The 20,174-nt window shown below is 26.3% G+C and overlaps 1 protein-coding gene across 1 annotated transcript in view; it reads right to left on the bottom strand.

Annotated features, from left to right (window-relative positions):
• The window catches only part of LOC142328780 (protein SCAI), a 79,761-nt gene that overhangs the window by 19,747 nt on the left and 39,840 nt on the right, over positions 1-20,174 (bottom strand). Inside the window, exons 4-8 of the mRNA XM_075372807.1 lie at positions 15,225-15,323; positions 12,092-12,188; positions 6,487-6,644; positions 3,394-3,487; positions 1,175-1,294 (exon numbers count right to left, since the gene is read on the bottom strand). Of these exons, the coding sequence (XP_075228922.1) occupies positions 1,175-1,294; positions 3,394-3,487; positions 6,487-6,644; positions 12,092-12,188; positions 15,225-15,323 (568 nt within the window). The remainder of the gene's footprint in view (positions 1-1,174; positions 1,295-3,393; positions 3,488-6,486; positions 6,645-12,091; positions 12,189-15,224; positions 15,324-20,174) is intronic.

Here is a 20,174-nt window from a genome sequence, read left to right as displayed (position 1 = left end):
AAAAATTATTTGAATACTATTTTGTACATGTTGAACCAGAGGAAATTCAGGATTTTTTAAAACAAATTAATTAGTATTGTTTGAAAATTTATTGACAGAGTAATATTATTTCTGTAAAAAAATCTTTTAATTGTATTTTAAATAAATTATTGAATGATTTTTTAAATGGTTCAGTAACTTATTAAAATTGATTGTGGAAGCATAATAAGTCCTATCACTAAAGCCTAAATATTGTGTTGAGTTAATACCTTTTTTATCTAAAAATAAACAGAGTGGCAGTTTTCTTCTTTTCCTTATTTACTATTCTGGTAATACATCAACTAATTAACAACTATAATCTAGCATCGATTTACTTTCATCCTGAATTATTATAGGCATCAGATACAATTCTATAGCAACTCCAGAGGCAATTTATAGATATTGCCATTGAAAATATATCTCCGCTATTTTATGAGTCTTCTGTGTTAGTAATTGAAAAAAGTAATTACTCATAATCAAGAAAAAATGATAAATTTCAAGCAAAGTAGTAGTTGTAACAGTTTACATGGTACCGTACAACCCATCATAATAATAAAATTAATTTTTTGTTTTAGTGCTAGTGTGATATTACATATAAAATATAATTCTAATTAGTACAAAGGAAAGTAAAATTTCATGTTAAACACCCTCCAAATTCATATAAAGTACCATATTATAATGCAAGCAATGTCTTTATTAAGAGAGCTGATGTTATAATCAATGCTATATTATAAAATAAATGTAGTTAATGCAGTACAATTTCAGTTGACAAAAGAATGGTAAAATGTTTGTGGGGAAAAGAAAACTTTTCATTAAAGCAGTTAAAAAGTTAGTCATCTATTAAGAAAGACTACTATTTCTTACTTTACAGTGCTTCAAGAAAGTCAAATAATTAATACTATAATACCTGTACTGTATACTACGCTTACATGACATTTAGAATCAGTTGTACGTAGGGTATATATCACTTATATAAGGTAAAAATCTTTAAAGGTTTCTGAATGTAATATTTTATTATAAACATCAGAATTGTTACAGAAAACTGTTTATTATACATAATTACTTCTTGTATATTTAAATTGAGGCCAATAACAACACTTATAATGAAAACTTTTTATGTACAAAAAAAATGCACCGTATAAAACATTATACTTACAAAAGGAACTCTGCCAGGTGCTGGTGATGCATCATAAATGTGATTGAATTCATCCTGAGGCTCTCTTTCTAATGTTTGTAACATTCTAAACATATCCATTGTTAATTCACTAAATTTAACCTGAAATGAAATTTGTGTATGTTACTTTAAAATTAAACTTGCGAAAGTAAAAATTAAAAAAATATAATAAAATAATATTTTATAATTTCATTATCATGGAATCATTTCTTTTTTTAATTTTATTTTATCATAATAATTTGAAATATGTTTAATATATTAATCTTATCATTGCTGAAGAAACTAATTAAGGTATCCCAAAAATCATGCAATAAAGAAAATCTTTGGTTTTCCACTTTATATAATAATAAATTTAATAAAATAATAGGGGAGATGACAAACTATATTCCTTACAACTTGGTGGTTCTATAACACCTGAAATGTCTTAAGCATTAGTATTCTGGGAAGTGAATGATGTCAGGTAAAATAGCTAGTGCCAAAGCTATCCACGCTCAATTAACCGTGCCTGTAAATCAATGAAGTTGAGAGCACTAGGTACAGTTAACTGTATTATGTTGATTTTTTTTTTTAATGATTAATATCCTCAGCAACAAATGACACTTAGAAAAAAATAAATAAATGTATCATCATCTGTTGTTCTACCTAGTGGCAGGTCCCTTAGGCCATTGTTGGATGGACTTACGTTCCTTAGGCCACTATCTCAGTTGATTTCTGTTCAAAGCCTTCTCCTTTGTCCCTTTGCTGTTTCCAGTCTTCACCACATTTATTTACTTCATCCTTCTTCTTCTTCCTCCCTTTCTTTTGCCTTTTACTGACCCTTCCAATGCACTTGTCAAGATTCTACTTCCTCCAACCACATTGCCTGACCATTTTCCTTTCCTTTATTTCCCGCATAGCAGCTCTTCCTTCTCTAATCCTGTTCATTACTTCCTCATTTACTTTATCCGTCCATCATACTTTCACCGTACTTTTCCATATACACATCTCAAAAGCCTCAATTCAGTTTCTCTTCTTTTTCCTCAATATCCAAGCTTCACTTCCAGACAATAAGATCAACTTATAAATTGATCTTTCTTGAATATATATATTTATTTGAATATAAATATATATAAATAAAATATAATGTAATATATATACATAATTTTCTGAAAATTGAAATAGTTCATTAACATATTTACCAGTGTGTTAATAAAATTTAATATTATATGAGACATAAACCAACAAAACATAGTAATTAGGCAAGTTAAACTTAACCATATTAATTTCCAATAATTAGTTATTGCGGTATCCTGTATCTTCAGTTGGTATTAAATTCTATTTCTATTACACATAAACATACTTTTAAAATTAAAAAAAAAATATGGATATATATTAATTTATTTAAATTAAATTTTTTGTAGTCCATATTTCCATATTTATTTGTAGAGTGGCTGAATAATTTATATTATATAAATATAAATAATATAAATATGTATTATTAATAATAATAATAATGTATGTTTTAGCATATATATATAATAAATTATATACATAAGCGTATAAGAATGTTAAGTTTGAAATTATTTTGTTTGAAATCGCCTATAGACATAGGTAAACATAATTTTCTATGAAAGTTGTACCCACTTAAATTTTTAATACAAGAAAAATGAGATTAGAAATTTCTTTAATAAAAATTTACTTATAGTACCATTTTTTTATGTTTGTTCTCCTGCTCTCCTGGGCCAGATAATTGTAGCACTACTGATAAAAAATGGAATATCCAAAATAAATTTATTAGAAAATGCTTTTAAAAAAATGAAAACACTGCATGATTTATATTTGTTTAACTTTAAAGTTGACATATAAATTTAGATAGTAAGAAATTTAAAAAGAAATGAAAAAGGATACTGCTCCACAGATATCTTAGGTAATAATATCTAAATATTATAGAATACTGTCATACTTATTCAAAATTTAATTACAATTGCTGAAAACCTTTTGAAAAACTTAAATTTTGAAAATTTGACCAGTAATAATAACATTTACCTGGATTTTTTTTTATTAATCATTAATTAACAAAAGTTACATTTGTACTATTATAATTGTTATGCAGTGTAAAAAAGATTACTGTATTTAATCCTTTGTATTGATATACTCATATCAAAGAACAAAATACACTTTATTAATATTCTTCATTTAAAATTAAAGTAAATCCAGGTTACCTGATCGTTACAGTTCCCAACTATTAATATTTCTTGTAGCGACAGGTTCATTAATGTTGATTTTTCAACAGGAGGCGTTGTCAATGGGCTTAACCTAAAAAAAGAGTGACAATTTTTATTTAATGCAAACACATCACATATAATGTGAATAAAATAATTTATAATAAGAAGGAAATGGATTTAACATCTAGATCGTCAGAATATAATATTATTGTTTGAATTACAATGAGAACTCTTGTTTTCTGTTCCTTCAAATCCAGAAAAATATTTTAAAATTTGTATGTTCTGTAATGAATGGAAATTTTGCTTGTATGACAAACACAAACTCAATATTTAATTTACAAACATACCAAATTTAAAAAAAAATAAATTTTATAAACAAGCAAAATTGTTTGATTAATTGTGTTTAATCAAAAAATCCCAAATTAAGATCCAGTGGTTAGAAGAGAAAAAAGAAACAGCACAGTGAGATGAAGAAGTATTAGATAAAGAGAAAAAACAAAAATGACAAAGAAATAAAATTTCTAACACAAACCATAGTGACCAAACTGAAAGAAACACAAACATAAATATGGAAATTTATTTGAATAAGTTTAATGAGTTTTACTATTTCACAATTTTTTTTTATTTTTTGTATTTCTTAATTATAATGATAACAAAATTGGTGATGCTTTTATAAAATTATGCTATAAATTCTTGATTATCATCAATATGGAGATATACTAACTAAAAGAAGCATTTTAGATTTAGTTTTCTAAACACTGATTGGCTACTTTAACATAAATTTAAACTGTCATTCACTAACAAATTAGCAATGCATAAATAAATACTAAAACCAGTTTTGATATTGGCAACTATGGGATGTATTTATTAACTCTGACAAAAAGATTTTTGACTACTTAGAATCAAGAACTTCAGAAAATATTTAATATTCTGGTATATCGACAATAAGATTTCTTACTTATGATCTTAAAACAAATGCTCTTAAATAGGAGAGAATGAAATTCAGTATAATAACGTAAACCTTTCATTCTAATTGAGACACAAAATTAAATTACATAGATCACATCAGGAATAAAGAGATGTTGCTCCAGAGATAACAAAAAGAAACAGTTCCAGTGTATGCCTGGATGGATCATGGAAAACCATGGAAAAAATGTTTTACCATATACGTGTGCCGATTCCCATGTGCATTTTTAATGGGATGCAGAAAATTAAGGACTTTGAAAAAATTTTAATTAGAATTATTTTTAAATTAATTAACAGGATAATATTATTTATGTAAAAAAGATTATTAATTTATTTTAAATAAATTGGTGGGAAGATTTTTTAAATGATTCAGTAATTTATTAAAAAAGTTAATGGAGGCATAAATAAGGCTCTTTCTCATAACCCAAAGTAATTAATTAAATTGCATGAAAACAGTTCTGTTGTCTGGTTTGATTAAGAGATAATTAAAAAAGAAAAAAAATAAGTGACCATTTTTTTATTAAAGATTACAGATTCATTATTATGGACACAAGTTCATTTAAAAGTTATTAAAATTATCTATAGACTTTATATTAAAAATATAAATAGGTTAACATAATTCTCCATTAAGTTGTACCCACTTAAATATTTAAGTTGTATAAAAAAATATATAGAAACTTCTTTAATAAAAATATACTTGTAGTACTGCTGATAAAATTTGGAATGTCCAAAACAAATTTATTACAAAATGCTTTAAAAAAAAAATAAAGCACTGTATGATTTATAAATGTTAAATTTAGGGTTGACATATAAATTTAGATAGTAAGAAATTAAAAAAAAAAAAAAAAAAAACATCAAAAGGGATACTGCCACACAGATATCTTAGGAAATAATATCTAAATATTATAGAATACTGTTATAATTGTTCAAAATTTAATCACAATTGCTGAAAACCTTTTGAAAAATACTTAATTTTTAAAAATTTGACAAATAATCATAACTTTTATCTGGATATTTTTTATTAATCATTTATTAACAAAAGTTACATTTTACTATTAGAATTGTTACGCAGCGTACAATTTATTTAATCCTTTGTATTGATATATCAAATAACAACATACAGTTTATTAATAATAAACTTTAAGTGATTAACATCTTTAATTTTCTAGAAAATACTTAACAAATGTCCTAATCTTTTTAGAACATAACCTTCTTGGTGATTTTATAAGACCAAAAGAGATAAAAAAAAAGTTGAATTAAAATATCACTTTGATAGATAAAATTTTAATTAATTATTCTGTGTTTCAAAATTTTATGTAATCACTTTCACATATTTTGTCTCGTAACATGTTTTTATTGCCCTTCATCTGATCTTACATATGGCTTTATTTTTGCAGCAAACAGATATTTTCTTTGTCAGTAAATTGATCTAAATCATTGAAAATCTTAAAAATATTTTAGTTATTTAATAATTTTCATTATTGTTTATCATTCATTTTAAGCCATACAATGCTGGACGTTTGGTTTAGTTATTTATTATTTCACTGTTTTAATAATATAATTATGTATTGTTCATTGTTGTTTAATAGATTGTAATGTTACACTGAGTAATATTTTTTTTAATGTAGTATAATATTATGGTAAAATTTTTTTTTTTTTTTTATTTACAAAGATTACATTTTATCATTCAGTAAGCTTATATAAGATCAATATAAACAATAACTGTGTAACACGTAATAAAAAAATCATATTGTCTTTAAACATCATCATAAATAATATGTATATAACATTTATATTTAGAAAATTATCACCTTTGTTTATAATCAATGATTCATTTCTGAAGTAAATCAGGTGTAAACATATTACATTAGATCTTTATGCGTAATAAATTTTATCTACAGAAATAAATTTCTTTGATCACTTTGTTATAACTAATGTGATAAATAAGGGATTAGCCTACAGAAAAAAAATAAACTACTGAAATAAGCTTCCATGAGAAAGAACTTACCTTTATATTTTTAATATTCATTTTTTGTTTATTTAAATAGTAATAATAATAAAAAACACAATAATAAATAGTAAAATTATTTAAAAAATTTGGATTATTATAATGTAATGACTGACCTATGTGATAATACAATGGTGTTAGAATCAGCATGTAAAACACTGACTATGCCATCAGCTTTAATAAAGCTCTTAATTTCTTCCAGTACAAGCGACCATTCTAGCTGATCATCAGGCTCATATGTACTAGTATAGTCAACTATTTGTTTATCCAACTCCTATAAAATAAATTTATTTATTTTTGAAGTCATTTTTTTACTGATAAATTTTTATTGAAGAGATATACAATCATCATTAAAAAAATTATAAATGTAGTATGAAATGAAAACTGTGTAAAATTACAGAAATATAATTTTATCCTATTATACTTTCAATCAAAAAAATTCCACATTGTTTCAAAGAACTGAACTTCAGAGAGACAACTCATAATATAAAGTAATCTAATAAACCCTAGATTTATTTTAATTAATATAAGTGAATTTTAAAATATAAATTGCTTAAAGACTGCTTAATAAAAATTAGATTAAAAAAGTGACTTAAAATCTGAAACAGGATGGTCATTTTGATTTTTAAACAATCATCAACTGATAAATTAATATTAAAAGAAATTAAACAATTAATAATAATTTAAAAAAATGAAAAACTGATAAAATAAGGAGTAAAATCATTTTACCCTTATTACATTTTGAGCTAAAAGCTATTGTTAATAACAATGCAAAATTGTATAATAGACCTGTGATCAGAGATAAAATAATGTTATTCAATTAGCCATATAAATTAATTCCTTATGTGTTCTTCCAATCTACTAAGCAACAATTTGGTAAGAAATTATGAAAAAAATCAACAAGTACTTAGACTTTTTAAAAAAAATTGAAGGAATTGTAGAAACAAGAAAATTAATTCCTCTCATAGTTAGCAACAAGTATAATTTCAAGGAGACTGCACAATGGTATGAAAATGCTACAGAAAGTGGTGGTGATGAAGTCAATATCAGTTGTAAGAAAATTTTTTAATGAAAAACAGTATGTTGTTTGTATTTGTTGCCTTTGTCACAGTCTTGGCTTGCACTATGTATTATATGATTATAATACATAGTGTGGTGTTACTGTGGTCAGTAACATAAGAGAAACGCTACTGTAATAATACTAATAAATAAATGAACAGTTATAATAAAAACAATATCTTTAGCTGTGTAACCACTTCATGCTTTTGACAGGGATTATCTAAGACTCATTACACAATAGACAATCAGTTGCTAGCAACCAAGTTGACAGGAGATCAAAAGGGAGACCAGAGTAGGAGACCATATCAGCAAATCAGAATTTGTCAGTATTCCATAAACCAGTCAGCAGAATGGGTGTCAAGGAAGTGCTGTAGTCATTTAAAAATATTTACATAATAGAAACAAAAAGAAAAGAAAAAAAAATCATTTGTTATTGGAAAAAACATAAAAAAAGGAATGTTTACAAATTTCTTTTTACAAGTAAAACAATATGAAGATAAATTTTGTAAGTATGTCTATAAAAATCATCTGATGATTTGTTAAATACATTGAGGTCATCAATAAGTCGCAGGGAATCAAATTTTAAATCTTGCATTTCTCCTGAATAAAAATAAATGAAGTAATCAGCTTCTAATTCTCTATGTCATTCATATTATCTTGATTGCCTGAAATTTATTGGTTGACATAACCAAGTGTGCATACATTCACATTAACCTTTGAGTCTTGTGGTTCCTGTCACCTAGTTTGGCAACTGATTGTCTAGTTGTTATAACCCTAAAACAATACTTAATAAATTTTCAACTGTTAGTAGTTATATTTATTTTATAAATATAAGTAGAAATACTTATTTGTTGTGTTTCATAAGTAATATATTTATTTATTCTTTTATTAGTGTTTAATTTTTTTTTGTATTACTTTCTAATTTGCTATTGATGATGACTATTTAACAACCAAAATGGCTATTAGTTTTAGATTTTAAATAATTCCTTTGTAAATTGTTCAATGAAAATCTTTTGTTATATATAACATTAATAAAATAAACAATTGAATTATATTTTAATTAATGCAATGATAGCTTTATTTTTTTTATCGACCAGCTTGACATGATATTCCATAAATGCTACTTTGTGGAATATTACAAAGGTAGTGGCAAAATGCAATCCATAATTTTACTCTGCTTATTATTCCAAAACAATTAATTATATATAATTCTATATATTATATAAATTAAAAATAAGACAACAGATCAAATTTATCAGAACAGTATTTATGTAAACATAAATTACATCATATACACATCCTAAATAAACAACACCAATGTAACTTATCTAACTTACTAACATATAATCTATCAGTGTAGCTAACATACTATTTGACATATTATTCAATTGAGATAGTTTTAATATCTCATCTCTCTTATAATAACCTTCCATCAAAACTTACCTCTCCTATGATGCTACATAGTTCGAACTACATTTATCTTACTACATAATATGTTTAATATCATAATGTAGTACTGAAAGTGTGCAAAAACAACATGAAAATGACATCTAAATATAATAAGAATTAAGTTCTAATAAAGGCAATACGAATTGCCTTTACACAGATATGAATTTGTATACAATTTAATTCTTAAAGGTAGCTCAATAAATAGAAAATAGTTCTAAAGAATAGTTACTACAAATTGCAGCTGTGGAGTAATTTTATAGGTTTTATCGTATTCAAATGGTTAGGTCATTTGGAAACTTAATTTAATATTAAATAAAATACTATGTATTTCTAATGTAATATGATAAAACAGAAAAATAAAATAATAAGTTAGAATATTTTTTTTTTTTTTTTACAAAACTGCCCTAGCATTTGTTTGGATGGATAAAGACAAAACATGATAAAAGCTTTCCTTTTTATTGTATGACCTTGGACATCCTTTTTGCATGCATTTTAATGAAGAATAAAATTATTAAATAAATCCCTGACCATTGCCAGAAATCAAACCCAAGACCAAATGATCTAGCAGCCATTTTACTAATCACTTATACCATTCAGCTAGCCATGAGATCAGAACGTTGTCACAACGTATATAAATATTAATCACAAAAAATTAAGAAGTTAAAATTTAGAAATAATATATAAAGTATCTAGCCAATCTGGGTTTGCTTGGCTCACCCTTTCCATTTAACCAGGGGGCTCTGCCCTCTGGACCCCTTTGTGATCAATAAACTCATGCTTATGGAGTAATAATGATAAATAAAAATTTAAGCCTGTTCAATTTATAAAAATTATCAGTGTATTGTAATTTCTTCAGAGCAACAATTTGATCAGACCTGAAACTTTGAGTGATCTGAAGAAAGCAGATCAAAATAGTCAACATCCATCTTAAAAATAATAGTTAAAGATGGTTACCCATCTTTCGTATGGATAAAAATGTATTTCGTCTGGTTCTTAGCATTACCCAATGTTTCTCAGGTGACTAGGAGGTGACCATACTCCATTTCTCTTTTTTTAATTTTATGCTTTTAGTCAAGTAACTGGAGGCAGGTGCAACAAGTAGTGTCATACAGTAACAGTGACAGTTGCTGCATTGGTTGAGCAACTGCATCATACACTATTGCACCCCTTAAAAAATTCTAATTTAAAAAACCCAAAAATGGTTTTTAGATACATATCTGAAGAGTTTTTGCAAGCCCAAATCTAGTGAATATCCTGTTTAGTATAGTCAGAAAGGGAAAATTTGTAATCATTCTTCAAAATTTTTATACCTTTCTTTACCCCTTTCAAGATTGAATTTGAAAAATCTAGAAATTAATTTTTAGATATTCACATGAAGATTACACACACACCAAAAATCAAGTTCGTATTTTCATTTGTTACTGAGAAATTAAAAAAAAAATTGTAAAATGTAATGTTACCCCATTTTAACCCTTTAAACTTGTAATTTCAAAAACCCTTTCTTAGTGTGCACTTACAAAATAAGAAGAATATGTATACAAATTTTCATCAACTTTTCTTCAGTAGTTTTTGCTTGGCATTGACTATGAATCACTCATGATATGTTGTCTTCAATCTCAATAAGACTTCTATTGAAAAATATTTGGGAGCGGCTCGCCATAAGATGCATAATATGCATGAGAATTTAGTGGCTAGCCACCTAGCTGCCTGAATGAGAAGTGCAGCATCATAACGGATTATTTATTATTTACATATTTTAATAAATAATTTTACATCTTAATATAGCCCATGACACTTGGGATTACATAATGAAGCTATTGTTAAAACTTGGTAGAAATTAGTTTTAGCGGTTCTTGAGATTTTTGCTAACATACAAACAAACTTTTCCTCTTTATATAATAGAGAGATAACTATAAAAATAATTTACAATTCAGAAGGTATTAATGAATTATTTGGGCACATGTTTATGAACAGATTGATTAGGAGATAGAGAAAATTCAGGGGTTTTAACACTTATAAATAAATATTATTTAAAAATTCATCAATAGATAATAATGTTTCTGTAGAAATAATTTATTAATTGTATTTAAAATAAAGTGGTAGGAAAGTTTTTTAAATGTTCAAATTTATTAAAAAATGATAATGGAAGCTTACTAAGGGCCATACTTTTAAGCAGGAGTGTTGAGTAACATGAAAACAATTCTATTGTTTGGTTTGATAGAGGAAAATATTGTAATTTTTTAAAAATGGCTATTCTTTTCAGTAAAAATTATACATTAATAAATATAAACATAAGGATAAGTTAACAATTTAAATTATCTAAATACCAGTCTCTATGATTTATATTTTTAGCTGTCAAACAATGACCTAACAGCTCATTTCTAAATCTTGAAAACTTGTCTTGATTTCTTGAAGGAGTCCAGAAACATAATATTACTTAATGAAAATTTAGCATTTTCTTATAAAAGTTACATTTTGTGTTATTCATTATATATACATTCTTTGATTGTCTTGTTTGGTCAAAAATTTCTGTTCTGAGTTAATTTTTTCAATTTTTTAAAACATGCAACATCAACAAGTGATATATCTAAGAGTTATAATAGATTATAGAGTTATAATAATGTAAATTAGAGTATGTTGGTTTCTGTAACAAAGTTATCCTCATAACTTCAGAAAATATTTGTTCTCTTTTTATTTAATTAACAGCACTAGAGGTGATTTATAGCAAACTACAAATTTTAATAAGTTAAACATTTTCCAAGTCAGATTACATGCATAAATTGTCATTTTTTTTTTATTATCAATAAAGTAAATACTATAAATAGCAAACATGTAATTTAAAGAGAAATTTTTCCCAGTAGAATTGACACTGAAAATATAAAAGAATCCATGTGTTTGAAACTAGTGAAATCTTCATTCAGTATTTTTTCTTTTTACATCCATTATTTCCCCTACGATTAGGTTGAAGAAATTTGGCACAATTTTTGTAACTGCTCTTCCTGACACCTACCTACTTGAGAGAATGAAATACGGAAATTTGTAGATGCGATACCAAACTGAGATTTGAATTTGGAACCTTCTGGATGAAAGATAAAGCTGTACTACTCTTTCAGTAAAGTTAACAGAGTTTTATTCTCATTTCCTAAATACAGTTTCATAAATATTTTATCTTTTATTTTATAAATCAAAATTTTAATGAAAGAAGTTATTTACCATTACTAAATCTCTGACTAGTTTCATCTTTTTGAGCAGCAGACACACAACTATAAAACGGGCATAATAACGTAACTTCTTAACCATTAAGTCAGATCTGAAATAAAAATAATTATGTTACAACTGCTTAGTAATATTAACTCAACTAAGCTAATATTTTATAATCTTAGAAGCAGAGTAATTAAACTAGCTAAAACTGTACAATAATGTAAGCAATCCTTTATGTATTTGAAACTTTATAGATTCTTTGTTATTATTTCTTTAATTTATTTGTTGCTTATCAAAAAGCATCCTCTTGAAACAGCTTAAAATTAAATGATGAAATAATGAAATAGATTGAAAAGCAGTTTCTTGCAGAATTCTTCAAGCAGTGACACTGAAATTCAGCCATATAAATGCAGTTACTATAATTTTAAATTTACTTCATCATCATTTCATGAAATCTACACTTTATTTCTAATATTTATTCAGTAAAAAAATTCATTGCTTTTAGTATATTTTGTAAGCACAATTTTGTGTTTTTATTTTATAAAATTCGTAATTTTATGTTTTTATGTATTATTTTTATTGAAGGCCTACCATCGTTTTATGAGTTGAGGACTGAAAAACTGGAGAATACTGTTGAAACTTGTTGATAAAATTCATTATGATTTTATATTTGTAATGTCATTACTGTTATTAAAAAAAAAAATAAAAGTGTATGTCTTTTAAAAATAGGGCTAACGTGTGTTAGCTATTAGGATAACACTTTTTTCATTTCGTCCATCAGTATACCTCCAGCTAGTAACTAGTATTTATTATTATTATTATTTGAACAGGGTATTGATTTATTTAAGTAAAGGTATAGCCACACAAAAAATGTATTTTTGTATAATGATTAGCAAACAAAGATGGTCAATCAGTGTTTTAATTTATCTATAATGTATTTAAAAACAGTTAGAATATTTATTATAATAATTTACTTTTCTTCCAATTACATGTTTCATAATTATTTGTTATAAAATTAAACTAAAAAGAGAGTTGTTATTTGCATCAACAATTAAATTTGGTACTTAAATATTAGCCCATTGACCAATAAATTGCAAACTTTTCAGTGCCGGATTTACCTTGGACGAGGCCCCAAGCAAATCGATATTTTTAAGGCCCCCTCAAAAATGGTTTGCATGACAAACCAATTTTAAAATATACTGTCATTATAATCTGTGCTGTAAATATAAATGAAGCTTTTACATAATTGAATTTAACAATTACAATTATACATAAGTTATAAAAGTAATACATAAAGTATTATAAATATATTCTTTATTTTTTGTTAATTTGTCAAAGTGAGGCCTCAAGCAGCTGCTTGTTTTGCTTTATGGTAAATCCGTCACTGAAACTTTTGGGTTAATGTCAATATCACCTGATGTAACCATTATATTTCCATTTTCATAACCATTTATATCCATTTATTTTATAAATATAATTTAACCAAACTTAACCCACGCTCGCTAACCATGACTAATTAACACAGTAATGTTTTGAGTATTTATAAATTCAGTAATTATTGTAATTGTTTATTATATCAAAAAATTACTGTTAATTAATCGAGTGTGCAACCGAAGCGAGAGTAGGATAAATTTGGTTAATTTATATCTGTAAACAGTCATTCTACTTTCATAAATTAAATACTTTTTTGCCAAAAAAGTTATTCAAAGTCGAGAGTTACAGCGTTCAAGTCCTAGTAAAGCCAGTTATTTTTACACGGATTTGAATACTAGATCGTGGATACCGGTGTTCTTTGATGGTTGGGTTTCAATTAACCACACATCTCAGGAACGGTCGAACTGAGAATGTACAAGACTACACTTCATTTACACTCATACATATCATCCTCATTCATCCTCTGAAGAATTATCTAAACGGTAGTTACCGGAGGCTAAACAGGAAAAGAAAAGAAAAGAAAAGAATTTATATCTGTAAATATATATGCAATAATGCTTATATTTTTAATATGTTAATGATTCCGTAACTTTGAAAATATTTCAAAGTTATGGTCGACGGGCTAATACATAACTACCTTATATTAAACAAATAATGGTATTAAAAATTAATATGTTTAATATAATGTAATAAAAATTTAACAATAAATAATTTTGAATTTGTTTTGAAGCTTCCGCATTAGCAAACGGGACTATCGATACGTTAGATCGAAACGACCTTGTAATGACAAAATAAGTGATATCAACTGCACGTACGAGTGTAACAGGTTGTTTACAACATTGTAGTGTGTGTATGCGTTGAATACTTCGATTTTAATTTTAATTGCCGCGTTTTGTGTGACTGTCGTGATGAAGTTGATGATTGGGTCATCTGTATAGTAATAGTTACAACGTTGTGTATCTAATCTGTTTACTGCGTTTGCATTTTGTAAAGAACTCAGGTAATTTATTTACATTGCATGTATTACCGTAATGCTTTGTTTACTGAATTAAATACAATTTCAGTTAAAAACAGACAAGTGTTTAAAATGAATTGATTCAGTAGTTTTTAACATAATTTATGTGATACTAACGTTAGTTCGCCCCATGCAATTGGCCTTTGTTTTTCATGTTTTGTTACAAATTCTAACGTACGAATGACTAATTGAATATAGTTGTGGTAAGTCAATTTAGCGATCATTTATGAAATTAACTTTCTGGAATTTAAAATAATGTTGGATATTTCATTTAGTTTGCTAAGTAATTGTAACACTGAAGTAATTTAATATAATTTAAAGGTATGAATGAAATTAGTAATTTCTTTCATAGGGGTTTCTGATGAAAGTCTAGCTTTCTCGTTATTGAAGTAAAAATTAATCTGATAAATATTCTTAGTGAATTTGAAATAGACTGTTACTTTTCTTCTAGACTATAAGCTATAACCATAATTAAATATTTGCTTTTACGTAAACTTAGAAAATTCTTAAATTTATTGTAATACTGTTGGGGATAGAAATTTAAATATATTATTTAAACATACGCATTACAAAATGGTTTAAGACTGATATTAAATTGCTTATTTCTGTTGATCATTTTGCTTTTACTATTAATTTGATTGTTTCCTGTAACACATGAGAATATTAACAATTCAAAAAAATAATATTTGCATTTACCTATCTTCTTTTGATGCCCTGGAATAGTATGCTCTTCCTCTAATCGCAGCGTAGAAGGAATATGCTTCATTCAAATAATTAGTTTCGCTTGTTCGCAAGCTGTTAAAAAAAAAATAGTTATTAAATCAAAATGTTTTCTCGCTCATCATAAACTTAATCTAAACATAAATCTAGTATTAAAAAATGTATAACTAAAAATTATTAAAGCAAATTATGAATTGTAGCTGCTGGTGCTGTTTATTTTCTGTTTTGACAACATTTTTTGATTATTTAACATTAAACTATTTTAAGTGTACCTATTCGCAGATTCATTTGTGCCATTATTTTTTTTTTTATAAAATTATTTTAAATATCTGGATGTGTTTTTAGATCTTTTTTGAAGAAAAATTTGGTTCTGTAGTGGTGTAGCAGGTGGCATTATTGTTAATTTTGTTACAAGTGGTGGGTCTTATTGGATTTTAATGACCACTTCCACCTCATACATTTTTTCAACCGACCAACTTCACTTTACAATAGTACTGTAATTAAATTTTATGTTCTAATAAATACTGCATTCATCTTTGTGATGTCATTGCCTGCACCAACTTTAGTTCATAAAGTACAAGGGTAAGATTTGTTTTTATAGATTTGCAGGACATTACAATTTTTTTTCAACTAGAATAATTTCAATTGATTTTCTTATAAACAATAAATTAACATTTTTTTACCAATTTTCATATATTTATATTTTTCTTCTTGTTTTCTAATGATAAGTAATGAATTTTTTGTTAATTTTTAAAAATTCATGTTGTGCAAATCTTTTACATTTACGACATATCAACATCATAAATAAACAAGATTTGTTTGAATGTAAATTTTAAGTAAAAATTAATACATCATAAGAGTGGTGGTTGCACAACAAGACTACTGTGTAACAATTACTATAGAGTCAGGTAGTATATTTTATCAGAATTATATTAGTTTGTTGTCCATTTACACTTATTTTCTGTTTATAAATTTAATAAAATTATTGTGACTGGAGATCATAATTTGTGTTTGCTGTGTATAAAATTGGCATGTTGGGTTAAGTTGTAGCCTGTTTCAAAAACAATTTGATAAGGTTGATTCTAACTAAGTATTGGTATGTGCATTCTTACTTTTTGAATGCTTATAGTTTTAAAAATGTACAGTAAGTAATTTTCCTAAACTGTTGGTAATTTTGTTTGAATATTTATTCATGTATGGCAGTATTGTTTGTTTTTTGTCTTAGGTACATTTTCTAATTTTTGTTGTGCATTTATTTATATAACATATTGTACTTTTTTGTATATACTTGGATATTGACAGTGTGCCATTGATTAGATGTAGTGTGATTAATTTCTGCATTTAAACAAGACTAATGCTCTAAGAACCAATTATATATTATATGAATACTATATTGGAGATGTAGGACTGGATAAATTTTACACATCTTGTAAAAATTTGTGAGACTGGAGAGCTAACCTCAAATTTTAAAAGATTTAATTTTTTTCATAATAAAGAAAGCAGAAGCAGATAAATATGAGAACTATTACATCATCAATTTAATGTCTCTTGCATCAAAAATAGGATACTTTACAAACAGATAGAAGGTACAGTGGGATTTATGTTACATGAAGACCAGTTTGAAAGAACTGGACCTAGGTACACAACCCACCGGGTTGGTCTAGTGGTTAACACGTCTTCCCAAATCAGCTGATTTGGAAGCCACGAGTTCCAGCGTTCAAGTCCTAGTAAAGCCAGTTATTTTTACATGGATTTGAATACTAGATCGTGGATACCGATGTTCTTTGGTGGTTGGGTTTCAATTAACCACACATCTCAGGAATGGTCAAACTGAGAATGTACAAGACTACACTTCATTTACACTCATACATATCATCCTCATTCATCCTCTGAAGAATTATCTAAACGGTAGTTACCGGAGGCTAAACAGGAAAAAGAAAAAGAAAGGTACACAAGAGGCCCTCGCATTAATTTTTGAAGGTATGCTTAAAAATAATAAAACAACTTACATGGTGTTAGTAGATCTGGATAAGGCATTTGATAATGTAGATCGAGATAAAATGTTTATAATTTTAAGAAAATTTAGACTTAAATATAACATGTTATTTATAATCTGTATAAGAATCAGATAGTTGTTATAAGAATAAAAGTTAGTCTCTGATTCAAAAAATAATGAAATGGGTGTGTAGTCTCTTCCTGTCATTTTTTAAGAAGAAAAACAAGAATTGAAAGAAAAATTTAAGATCAGAGTAATCATCCAATGAGAAGAATTAACTTTTGCTATGTTCACATGGAAAAACTTATCTTCTAATCTGGTCAATTTATCAGTGAATATATTCTGTTCATTAGTGTTCTTCAAGCAATTACAATGATGAGGGATAAATAGTTGAAAGAAATATTGATGCATTGATATAGGAGTAAAGATTTATTGGGCGATCTAAATGATTTATTTGCCCTAATTAGAAAAATCAGTTGGTCAGTGTTCTTGTGAAAAAAAGATGAGGCCATTTTGTTGAGAGATGAATTGGTAAGATATTTTCTTAAGTTGTCATCCATTTACATATAATTCATAAAAGATATTCCTCACCTGTCGCCAGATATTAGTCATTGCCTTATATTATTATTATTTTTATTTTACAGTGCTGTTTGTTTTATATTGCTTCATATTTTATTTTTGCAGTTTAGTAAAAGTTTATTTCCATTGTGCACTTTATTTTTGGTATAATTTTGGTTTTGTTTTTTGTCACCATTATTTATTTATATTTTGCGAGTAGTTACAAATTTATCAGTAAAATGACATCGAAAAACCTTTTAAATGATTTTATAAAAATATCTGGAGTCATTGATGTCTATGAATAATAAACATCAATGACATCAACGTCTAGTCCAGATTATACAAATAGAAATCTGAAAATTAACTCATAAAAAGTATTAATTGGTTATAGTAAAAGACATTTCTGTGATACTGAAAAAGCTTTTATATAGAAAAAAATTCAGAGCCTGTATACAACCTTTCACAAAGAATAAAAAAAAAAAGAAAAATTTGAAAAGCAGATGTCAGGGTATGGAAGATGAATTTGTACCTAGGTACTTTCGATTTGCTAATTCTTGCAGCCAATGATATTATACCCTGGCCCAGTCTGAAAACCAGAAAAAAAGTAGAACAAACTTGAAGATTTACATGAGCTCTTGGAGCCAGTAATGATGTATCAGCAGTGAATATCTGCTGAATTGGATTCAGTCAATGATAGTATTGCAACTACAATTGAGCAAAGTCTAGAGACAACAGAGCCTGAAACCCATAATTCTGATAAGTAAAATATCCATTGTGGTGTTTCCACTCATATTTAATACACAATTAACTAAAAACAAGCAATAGAAAAACTTGAAAATTCAAAAGATCAATTTTCACAGATAAATTGGTCAAATCTTTATAAAAAAGAGTGATTGTTGTAAACCAGATTAATTGTTGTAAGAGCGGTTAATTGTTGTAATTGTGACCAATGGATTGGAAAGATCGCTTATACAAATCTTTCTGTCAATATCATAAACAATTTACCCTTACCAATAATTTTATAGGATTTATCTTTCCCAATTTTTTGTTTTGTGTATATGTGCGTGCATGTACAAAATGTCTGTGTGTGCACACATGCAAAGATAAGTGAGAGGAAATGCTGGATGGCAAGAAAAATAAGAGGGATAAGAAATGCTGAAAGTATAGAGAAATAAAATGTGACAGAAAGGATAATAATGAATTAAATTTACAGTTGGTAAACACAATACAGCAGTAAATAGGAAAATTTTATTAGTTAGAATGCAAAATTTCATAGGGTGGTTAATGTAGCAGACTAAAAAAAAAGCACAAAGATTATCGTGCAGGAAAAAATTCTGCTAATTTCAAACACTTTAAGACTAAAAAAATATGAAATTCTTGAAAATGTATGTGTAAAGCGTAAAGCTTTTTGGCAACAAAATTTGGACTATAGGAAAAACAAAGAAAACATTTGACCCCTTTGAAATGTGGTGTAACAGAAGGATATTGTAAATTAGCCAGTTTAATTAAGTCTAAGTATTAAGAGGTGTTAAGACAATCTGGAGAGAAATTTGTGGAAAATCCATATAGCAGATTATTGTTGAAAATCTAAAAAAAAAACAAATGGATTGTGTGCCTTGTGATTGTTTTTTTGTTGGTGGTTTTGTTGTATTTATATTCTGCAATAAACTCTAAGTTGGAATGTAGAATGTTAGGTCACTTTTGTATAAGTGTATGTTGCTATCAAAACAGCAATACTGGTGTAATATTTTGTGCGTGGTTTTTATGTACTATATAAAATATATTTAATCTGTTTTAAATGTTTTATTAAATATAAATATATCAGAGTCTAGAAATGGGATACTCATCACATCAACAGGGCTGCTTGAGAAAAATATATATATTTTGAAATACGTAGCTCTTTTTAAAACTTTATTTTTAATATTAGTCCTTCAATGTGCTTTTGCATGCATTTTAATGAAGAAGGTGAGGTAACGAATGAAATGATAGGTGAAAAAATGCCAGATGCTGGTCAGGAATCAAACCCAAGACTAAATGATCTAGTTGTCTGAATTTACTTCATGTTTATTCACTTTTGTAATAGCTGTTCAATGAGCCTCTAGTTATGAAAATATTTATGATATATTTTACTGTATTTTTTATTATTTAAAGATTAAGTTTCCAAAATATAGTAAATATATTTATATGTAGTATATATAACTACTTTAAATATTTTATGAGTATAAGGCTGGTGGCATAAAAAAAATTTCTAAAATTGTAAATTTTGTAAATTTACTTAGGTTTTTTTAATAAAAAACCATATATATATATATATATATATTTAATAAGTATGGGATTTTAAATAAACATACTCTTATCATATAATAGAAAAG

This window comes from Lycorma delicatula, chromosome 8, assembly GCF_047948215.1.
Source record: "Lycorma delicatula isolate Av1 chromosome 8, ASM4794821v1, whole genome shotgun sequence".
NCBI lineage: Eukaryota > Metazoa > Arthropoda > Insecta > Hemiptera > Fulgoridae > Lycorma > Lycorma delicatula.
The sequence above is the reverse complement of the archived record's forward strand: the minus strand, read 5'-3'. Positions and strand labels throughout refer to the sequence as shown.